The sequence below is a fragment of the Poecilia reticulata genome, linkage group LG10 (assembly GCF_000633615.1).
Source record: "Poecilia reticulata strain Guanapo linkage group LG10, Guppy_female_1.0+MT, whole genome shotgun sequence".
In the NCBI taxonomy this organism is placed as follows: Eukaryota; Metazoa; Chordata; class Actinopteri; order Cyprinodontiformes; family Poeciliidae; genus Poecilia; species Poecilia reticulata.
The window spans coordinates 22,189,852-22,200,452 of NC_024340.1; the positions used below are offsets into that span (position 1 = coordinate 22,189,852).

General features: G+C 39.8%; 1 protein-coding gene across 3 annotated transcripts in view; it reads left to right on the forward strand.

Annotated features, from left to right (window-relative positions):
- The window catches only part of tsc22d3 (TSC22 domain family, member 3), a 42,869-nt gene extending 32,678 nt beyond the window's left edge, over positions 1–10,191 (forward strand). Inside the window, exons 1-3 of one of the 3 annotated variants that reach the window (XM_008420365.2) lie at positions 1,360–1,601; positions 7,894–7,945; positions 8,507–10,191. In XM_008420365.2, the coding sequence (XP_008418587.1) occupies positions 1,396–1,601; positions 7,894–7,945; positions 8,507–8,770 (522 nt within the window). In that variant the 5' untranslated portion in view covers positions 1,360–1,395 and the 3' untranslated portion in view covers positions 8,771–10,191. Of the gene's footprint in view, positions 1–1,359; positions 1,602–7,093; positions 7,501–7,893; positions 7,946–8,506 lie in introns of those variants that run through there. The other 2 variants (XM_008420366.2, XM_008420364.2) reach the window with 2 other exon arrangements.
- The last annotated feature ends 410 nt before the right edge of the window (positions 10,192–10,601 follow it).

The following is a 10,601-nucleotide window of genomic DNA, read 5'->3' on the forward strand; positions in this document are numbered from 1 at the left end:
CAATAGTATTTGTTTCAAATCACTAACAGAAACCTGTTCAAACTTAAGAAATTGGTTCTAAAAGGTTTAAACTGTGTTAAACACTCAAAATAATAATTTTTCTCAACATAGGTTAAGTTGACAACAACCCCACTCACCTCCCCCCGCTCACCTCCACGCTTCGCAGTGTCTCTTGGCTTCGCCCACTTCGCTGTAATTTTTCAAAATCTACCAGGGCGAGGTTTAGCTATCAGAGGGGGGTTAGTTACACTTTTAAAAACTAGACTCAATACAGGTGGATATAATAAATATTAACTTGAGTTCAGTATGATGGCTACTCTACAAGAACTGGCTGAACTGAGTGACTGTGAAACTCAGCAAGTACAAGGAAATAAAAAAATATTACCCAGCTTTCATATGGCAATGAAGCTTAGGCGTCAATAAAACAAAAGTGTTTGTTTAGTGCTACTGATCTTTTTTTGTAATTGTAAATTACCTCAAATTTTAAAATGAATAGTTTAAAAGATTATTACAGGATGCTTCTAGAAATCTGACACGTGATCCACGGAATGGAAAATTTAGCTTTACATTACTTTATCAGCAGACTTATCTGCACTGCAGTTGAGATGTCAAATGTCACAACATTCTTGCCAGCAGACAGGATTAAGCTTAAAATGAGATGTGAGATATTTATGCAAAGCTGTCAAACTGGAAAGAGGCGTACAATTTGTCAAATCAAGACTGGCTTAGTAATGCTGCTTAGAGCTCTTTTTCCATAGCAGTGACTCTCCAAACAAGTATATCCCCGATGACAAAAGAGGATTTATGCATCGGGCAAACCCAGAACTTAGAAGGATTTCCTTAACACCACATACATAATATAAAATGTTACATAACAGTCAATTAGTGTCATTAATCTGTCTCAGCTTGCTTTTGCTTGCAAACAAATTTCGATATGTCAGCTGTTGTTTGACCAATTTCAGTTTTCCAGAAGGTTCTTGATAAGCTTGAGATATTTACATGGACTTTGAGCGAGCTTTAGTACTACTGTTAAAATTCAGTACAGAGACCGGCATGGCAGTTGCTTTCTGAAGCTGCAATTTGAGAAAGTATCTTCTTTTGTCTGCCTGAGAGAGATACTCCAGCATTGCATACATGAAGCAATTGGCCCCAATTCAAAGAACTGTCACCCTCGCTGGGTGTCTAGGACTATTGTATTCCACTAGACTGGAGTCACATCATACAAGTATCAGTCTGAGCATGGCACTCAGAGCCATGGCTGCAGAGCCAGAGGTCTCGTCATTGCTCAATTGCCTCTTTGTGCCCTGAGGAAACAGTTGCCGGGTACAAACACTCACAGAACAGTGTGAAAACGACCAAGAGCCTCTCACAGCCCTGACAGTCACTAACACCACGATGGGACAGTCCCATACGTGTCCCACTGGAGTTGCCTCTTCTGGGGCAAGGCCACCCTCTCCTAGGATTGTGACTCCTCTTCAGGTGATCGAGCCACCTCAGAGATTCTTTTATTATCATCCGCATTTCCCTTTCAGCTTTCCAGACAGAACTGTGAGCTACTCTCCCCCATACTCACCGAGTCTCTTCAAGAGACCGGATCGCCGGTAAGTGAGGACAGCACAGGAGGGGAAAGTAATTTGTCTTGTTTCGAGCAGGACATTTGGCATGATGGTGCCATGAGAGTAACAGTGACAAAGACAGATTAGGACATGAATGGAGCGGAAGATGTGTAATTTGTCAGCGACTGAGAGATCTTGAGTTGTGGGTGGATATTTTCTGTCTTCCTTTTTTACTAAAACAACATAGATTTTATTCCAGTTAAAGAGCAGAAATAAATAACTTAGTATTCTTTATACCAGGTAGGATTGCACTGTACATTTACCTTATCCGTATATTACTGGGACATGCATACTGTCATGCATACTGTCCCAGTATATTAATCGGACAGCAAAGGTGTCAATATAATTACTTAACTATCTTGCATTAAAGCTCTGTAAGCCTCTTGGTAACAGTTGTTTAATGCAACATAAAAGTTGCCCTAACCAGCTAAGTTGTTTTACTGCCAAAATAGCAGATGCCAGGCAGGAGTAACTTTTTCAATAACACCTTGTTGTTAAGAAGGAAATAATAGATTACCATTTTTTCCAATTGCTGGATAATCTACTTATTTTCTGGGATCTATGTTCTTTTTGAACCCCAACTAGAAAGACATTAACGCTTTTTAATTAAATGTTTTTCGCAAGTCATATTGATACTGCAACGCTATCCAGTATTATCACATATCAAACGTTTTCCTAATATCATGCAACTCTAATATCAGGCACATTGTTGTACCCTGATACAATATTAGGTACCTGCCTTCTATTTGAATAAGACCAGCTTTGCCCTATTACTTAACCCTGTAGAACTTATAATGTGATCACCTAATAGGCCAAACTGTCGTAGTTTATTTTAGGGAGAGTCAAAACTGGTAGGCATCGCCGCAACTGAATTTACGTAAATGTGACTTAGGTATCTGATCAGTGACTAAATTATAATATGAAATAATTACTAAAAAGAAATGATGACAGAAAGGCAAAAGCAACAAACTGAGTCCGATCACAGCAGAACACTAAATGCCACACTCTTGGTTCCAGTACACATGCACTATTCAGAACAGAGGTTTATCAAAAGAAGCACACATAATTCAGAAGTGACAGATGGCATTAAAAAAAATTCTGCATAAGTTCCTCACCTTTGTTCCATGTAACATCATTTTTATATACGTATAAATAACAATATGACTGTAGCTTAGTGTTCTGTTGCCACACTAATGAATGCTGAATTCATATTATTTTCTAAAAATATTAATTTCTATATTATAATAATATTATAGTATAATATTATAATTTATAATATAAAATTAGCTCTTATTAATTTCTAAAATTGTGCTGCATTAATAAAACAAATGTGCACATTTTCTTGTTTATCTATGTAGCATTAGTAGTAAAGGACACTCAATTACAATGCCAGTCCTGTCATGTTAAATCAAATATTCTGTATCTTCTGCACGACATTTTGCTAGAGAGAATATTTCTGAATAAATGACAGATATTGACAGTTTGTTAAATTTAATAACATGTCTCAATAGAAATGTTAAAATCCCAAACCTTCTTGTTATTTGTTGCTCAGAAGACTGAAAGAGATGTGGTAATGACTGCCTGTGGGTGTGCTGGTTTGAGGAGACCATTTAGTATTCAGTGTTTGTAGCTAGTGTTGTTGCCCACATGGACAGCTTCCTTTGAGATCAGCTTCCTTTGAGATAGCCTCTGGCTGCAGCCTGTGGCGATTATCCACATTGTTGGACCACACTTTCACTACGGCATACATAACAAACTTATGGAAAACGAGAGGAAGATGACCAGAAAGCAAGCTCAAAACAATGTGCCTGTTTTTGTTTATTTGCTTACATCTTCTGTTGACTTAACAGTTTGCGTTTCTGGCAGTTACTGATGCGTACATCTTGAAACTGGTGTGTCAAGACTCAGAAATGTTGCTTGAGCTTAACAGTTGGCAACATGACTCGCTCTCTTTCTTCTTCAGTCATTATTGCATATGAACAATATTTTATAACATGTTTGGCTTTGGAACTCTGGACATCTGATGGAAACTGTGGTCTGGCTGTAATGTGACTCACTGAATGATGCTGGCATGCATCAAATGTGATCAGGCACCAATGGTTTATCAGAAATATGAGCCACTTCAGCTACTAAGAAGGAACAAAATTATGTCTATGTGGCACATAAAACTGTTTAGAAACAAGCTGCTGGCAAGCTAAATGAAGTTGTTTATGCAGTGAAAAACATATTGTTGTCAAGATTTGTTTCACTATTTTTCTGAAACTTAGAGTGAAAGGAGGCAAAGGAATGAAATAAGTCTTTTTGATCACCAAATAAGACATGTTTTGAAGACTGAATTTCCGCCTAGCTAGAAGTGCGACTCCTGCCAAAAAGAACTTGTACACGCATTCATACCCTTCACATTTTTCATAATTTTATCATCCTACAACCACACACTTGAATTAAACTTATTTGTTTTTTTCCCCCAAAACAAAATAGATCACAATACTGAAGTACAAGTGACATAAATTATTAAATATGTTTTTCACAAATAACAGTCTGAAAAGTGTTGTGTGCACTTCTATTTCATTACTTTCATTTTGTTCCTGTTAAATAAAGTCTAGTGCAGTCAGTCAGCTGCTTTACAAGGTCATCCAAGTAGTAATAGAATCAATGTGTTTGTAGTTTTTTTCTTGGCAGAAATACAGTTGTTCTGTGAAGGCCAAGCAGGTGTTTTGTGCAATGTCAGTGACCAAACAACGTCACAAAAAACAAGGAGCACAGCAAACTAGCATGGGAGTTGAAGAGAGGAGAGTATTAATCAGAGAAGCAGCAATGAGGTCCACAATAATTCTGGAGGAGTAGCAGAAATCTGTTGCTCAGAGGGCAGAATTTAGTGATACGTCATCCAATAGTTGCATAATTTGACAATCTGTCCATTATGGAACAGTGTTAAAGTTTGCAGTTGTCTACAAAGTAGTGCTCAATCCCAAGTTAGTGCTTGTGCTTCTCGCCAATCACAGTTTGTAATTAGAAAATGATAAACATTTTAAATAAGGTGGATTGAGAAGACCAAAACTTGCTAGAAACCATGCAAAATGTTATGTGTGCTTGAAAAAAAATAAACAGTATCATCCTGAACACACCAACCTTGTTATCTATGATACTGGCAGCAGCATCAAGCTCAGAGTAGATGGGAAGATAAATGGAGTTAAACATACAGACAGAATTACATGTGATGAGGATTTTGGACAAAACATAGTTATGCCTTAGAATGGCCCAGTCAAAGTCCAGACCTAGAATAAGTTTGAAGTATTTTGAAAAAGGAACGGCACAAAAATGTGTGCCTCTTGATGTGTACAGTTCCTGCAGCTGTAATTTGAGCCAAAATATTGATTCAGGAGGCAGAACAAATAACATCTTTCGGAATTGTTTTTGTTGACAAAATTAAAAAACAAAGTTTTATTTTCTTTCCACTCGTTACTTATAAGTTAAGAGGGTATACATATTTCTGTAAATGTAGTCATTTTCTTCTGACTGTATGGGCTTTACTACTGATTAATTTAACAAAATATTAAATTATTGTATTACCTGATTATAGTCAATTAGATATGAAAGAGTAAAAATGTAAGGCTCTCAGACTTCAGAGGAAAAATTCCACGGAAGTTACTGAATAACTTTGAATGTTCTTCCTTGTGTAGTAGAACAAAATGTTTTACCTAGAGGTGTTCCAAACAAACATTTCCGGCTCATAATTGATACAGTATCACTAAAGTACACCAACAAAAGAGTACACAGAGTTGTAAGCTGTGACGTAAATTCTGTTCAACTTTGCAGAGATCATAAACACATTTAACAACACATTCAGGTGTTGCTCAGTGGAAAAAAAAATATGTTGACATTTTGTGTGCTATATCAGCATGTACTGCTGCCCACAATCTGTTTATTACAGTTTGGAGGAGACTTAGAGCAATTGCGTCACATGTGGTAACAAGTTCAAAATGCTACCAGAAGTGCAGAAGGTCATGCAACAGGGAGCAGGGCTTGTTGAGTGATTATTTATAGTTTGCACAGTTATAGAGATGATTGTTGCAGACATAATAACCTTTATTTACATCACTAATATATCCCTGATGTTTTTGTTGTACTCTTTAGAAATATAATTCCAGCAGTGTGTGACATATAAACATTACAAGGTAAATGTATTAATAGCTCTAAAAAGGAGGATGGAAAAGCAAGTTGAAACTGGGTGCCGAAGGATGACTGGAAAAAACCCACATGGAAAAATGAAGACTGTGTTATGTACATTATAGTGTATATAGTGTAACTTACTTTCTCACCACTAGAGGGCGATCGAGTTCAGAGTTAAATTGAGGAAATTCATCAAACTATATGGAAAAAATACCTAAATAAAGTGTAGGTGAGCACGTGCTTGGATGGTGCAGAACACACCAAAGACCTTTTTGATAAACAATTTGTAGGTCAAGGCCCGGGGACGACATGCTGTCATTGCTATACCAAGTTATCACGGAATCACACCGACGACAACAATTTCTGCACACAGCGAATCAATAACACCGTGACAAGAAGCTCACATGAGCAAATCAGTGAAAATCTAATCAGCTAAAACATAAAAGGACTTCTAACAAATACCCTATTTTATTGTCCAATTCACGTGAGAATCAGATTTCATTAAGACGAATGTGCAGCGCATGGGACATTTGATCAAATCAAGCGTTCGTTTACAAAGGCAGCACATTGTTTACGCATATGCAAAGGTTCATTTTCTTTTTTTTGTTAGGCTGGTTAGAATTGGAGCACATCTCGGTCTGTGGGTTAAATGCATCCATGCATCTGCGTTTGAAAAAGAACCGAAGTTCAGCAGCGGGGCACTTGCGATGCTGCGTTCAAAGCCTCATATTAGGAGTCGTTCGCCAGGAGGTTGCTTCGTCTTTTAGTGAAAGCCGTTGCTCTGTGTAAGAACTGACGTGTTGCATAAAAATACGATAATGCATTGATTACCCTGATTACACTTTAAAATTGCAGTGGATTTTGCTTGTGTCATTTGGCTCCCAAGAACAAGTGAAAAGTTTCAGAGTGCAAATAAAACATGCACCGGATATCCACTATCCAATGTGAAAAATGCTTATGAAGTACCTTTCTGTAGGATTTGAAACATTTCACACTCAATCATGTGTGATCGTTTTGTCCCTGTTCCATTTTAAGCAATCATTAGAAGGAAAATTACTGTGAACAGATCCTCATAAAACAGCTTATATACATATCAAAATATATTGGGGCGAATTAGACACTTGATGAACCGTACAGAACAAAATGTGCCCTGTTGCATTATGTAAAAGCAGAGGAGGGGGTGTATTTATCAGAACCCAAAAATATGGCTCATTAGTGATTTCTTTCTTCTGATGGTCCTGGAAGGCAACAGAAGCTCTGCCTCCTCCTCTCCACTCCCTCCCGCCCTAAAGCTAATTTGCATAATTTATGCTTGCGTCACGAAACCAGTCTTACAAATACAGGCTGGGGGCAGAAATAGCAACAGACAGTCGCTCGAACAAACCGGCGAAGCTTGACATATAACCCCGACACAGCACTGAGCTCTAAGGCTTGATAGAGAGCAAGAGGAGTCAGTGCAGCGCTACTAACTCGACGAACCAAACAAACCGAATCCTCCCAACCGGATCCTCGCTTATTGGCTCACTTCGGTGACCGACCAAGTCGCAATCGTGGCGAGAAGCATCATCCAAACGAGTGTGGTCCTCAACATGAGCACGGAGATGTTCGCCAAGACTCCGATGGAGGTGGCAGTCTACCAGCTTCACAACTTCTCCATCTCTTTCTTCTCCTCGCTGCTCGGAGGAGACGTCGTTTCGGTCAAACTTGACAACAGGTACATTTTGTCGATTAGCGCTTGAATGAAACTGAACCGACGCGGGTTTGTTGTAATCCCCGAGCCGCCCTCTGTTACTGTTTACTGCTACAAACTCTTTGAAAGCTCAACCTCGCCACTATTTGCGTGTCGTCAGCTGGCGCTGTTTACGACGCAGTGACTCTTATTAGATTGTACTCGATCTGGAGAGAGTCAAACTTCTTCGTGCAGTTCACGCTTAACAAAAGCCCATCTCAGATTACAGCAGGGTGATGATCTCTTTCCCTTTCTGTTCTGGGAGCTTTTTATTTCCCCCGCGTCAGAGGCGTGACGTCAGGAAGGAGCAGTGCATGTGAAGTTATCAGTGTGTTTATGAGCTGTTAATTTACGACTCTCTCTTCTTCTTGTTTGCAGTGCCTCTGGTGCTAGCGTGGTGGCCATTGACAACAAGATCGAGCAGGCCATGGTAAGCAGAGAATGAACACCAAACACAATGCTAATGCATGCAGAAAGGTTATACAGTAGACTCATGCATCTTTTAGGACAAACTGTAATGGCTGGGGCTATACAGGACACGGCATGACAGTGCAATCAGTCTGACCTAGAGAATTCATTCATCACATCATATGGGCTGTTTATCCCTGTAAATAAGCTCGTGACCTTTTTCCTAGAATGATTATTTTTGGGGCATTTAGGATCACTGGCATCTGCAAGAAATAATATCTAAAACTAATTATGAATAAAAGTAGTGGGAACCCCCTGATGTGAGGAACAAGTACAGACATGTTTTTCCTGCCGTCTCAGAGGTTGAAGACAAGTCCTGGGAGAAAAAAGACAATACTTAGAAATGACATGGTTCATAATATGCAAACTTAATTGTAATAATACCCTTCAGAAAAACTGAGGAGAAAATCAACAGGCGAACCAAATGCATGCATCAGTTCTGCGATAAACTCATTCGTCTTGCAAGATTTTCTTTTCCATGCCTATTCTGAGTCTGATCCATCTCTTGTTTTTCGAATGACAGGATCTTGTCAAGAACCACTTGATGTACGCGGTGCGTGAGGAGGTGGAAATCCTCAAGGAGCAGATAAAGGAGCTAGCAGAGAAGAACAACCAGCTTGAGAGGGAGAACTACCTGCTTAAGAACCTGGCCAGTCCGGAGCAGCTGGAGAAGTTCCAGTCCCGCATCCCGACAGATGTGCTCTTGGATAATCAGAACGTCCAGGTGACCCCAGCGCCACAGCACCAGCAGCAGAGCTGTAGCCACAGCACTGGCTCTGCTGTATAAGTGGCTCTGCCTTGGGGCGGGCAGAGCCACTTTGTCTTTACAGTCGTGGACCTCGTTTTTGAACGCAAGCGTTACCAAATCGCCGCCACCGAGACCCCTTCGGGACATCGAAGAAGAATCATCGGTGCTGTAAATGATTGATGGGACTCGAATGAACTGTTGATACTGATGAGCACAAAACCAGAACTAGAGACGCTCTAAAACTGGTGCCATGTCAGGCCCATCCTGTGTACCATCCAGCTCTTTGTCGTAGTCTCTCTTCGTAGGCATGAGTGTTGAGCATAGAAAGGGCAGACTAGCCTAGACAGAGGGTGGGGGATTTCCCTCCCTAGCCAAACTCTTCCAGCAAAGCACCGTCCTTTTTTCCTCTGTTGAGGAAGTGGGGGGAGCAAGGAGGTGTTGATTGGGCTTGCCCTGCAGGCGCTAACCTGGAAAGTGCTGGGACTTCGCTCCCTCATGACCCAGAGGAGACCCATCTGAGACAGTTCTCCAAGTCTCAACAAGAACAGCCCCATTGGTGTGGATTCACCTCATCTCAAAATACTTTAATGGACTTCCAACCGCACATTTCAGACACATACAGACTTTTGATCTACCTACAGTGTATTGCTGCCATGTTCCTGTCCATCCTAAGCATAACAAGGAAAATGCACAGGATAAGCTAAGGCTACAAAGGTGGAGGTCAACGCGATGTTCTCCATCTAAGCTGATGAACTGCTGCAGTAAACTAACAGAATACTGTAATATCTCATAAAACATGTAGACTCGTATTGTTTGCTGTCGGGGCTTGCTGCTTATGGGGGTGAAATTAATTCTGCTTTATCTTCTGTTTTTGTTAAATTCAGAACAAAAATCAGTTGTTTTGTACAATAAGAGCAGTGTACTAGGCTTTCAGAAGCTGTCTTTGTTACAGGTCCGTCCATATCTGCCATTTTGTTTGTTTAACTCGCAGGAAAACTACAATGTACATACAGATGAAATGTCTCTGAGGTAAATACTGTTAGGATGGTTTGCAAGCAGACAGCTGCGTTTCTAGCAGCCTATGCACTCCTTTTGTTTGTAGGTAGTGCCGTCCAGTATATGGTCTCCTTCCTTATTCAGATGGCAACTTGAAAACAATGGCACGACAACAGTGCCTGTGAGCGATGATCGCATTTCTGACAAGACTTTGGTTATTGTTGTCGGTTTTTTTTCCCCCAGCTACCAAAGACGTATTTTCACACGGCAACAAAAGCTAACCAAATGAGGACCATGTGTAAAACTTCACAGGGAGAAGTCTTCTTCGTAGCTAGTGCTAAATTTTGTTTGTGTTTTGTAAAAATTACGATTTTGTTGCTATAAAGTATCCCTGAAACAGTTGACCACTGTAATTTTTGGATACAACTGCACAGTTGCAATAAACCGTATGTTTACATAATATATCATGTTGTTGGTCTTTGGCTCATAATTCCATCCTAATGAGATGAAGCATTATTTTTTTAACTGCTAACAAATTGTATACAGTTTGTCCTGTCGTCTTCATGAAACCTAAATAGGTGTAAGTTGAGCTTTCACCAGCTAGCACTTAGATTTTTACCAGTTTTTGCTTGAGGGCACTTAATAGGGTGAGACATGAAATCCACTGAAATCCCAATAATCTTTTTCCTGAAGTAAAACATTTTAAACATATTTTTTAAATGCTTACAAATTTCTAAGCACAGCACGGAAGGAATTTCTTGTGTTAATTTCTTTGGGCCTATTTTAAGTCTTACAGCCTCTACCATATTGTTCTCCCAGTCTCCATCCATCTTGCCATCTGCTGATTACATCACCTGCCCCTGCTAAGGCAAAG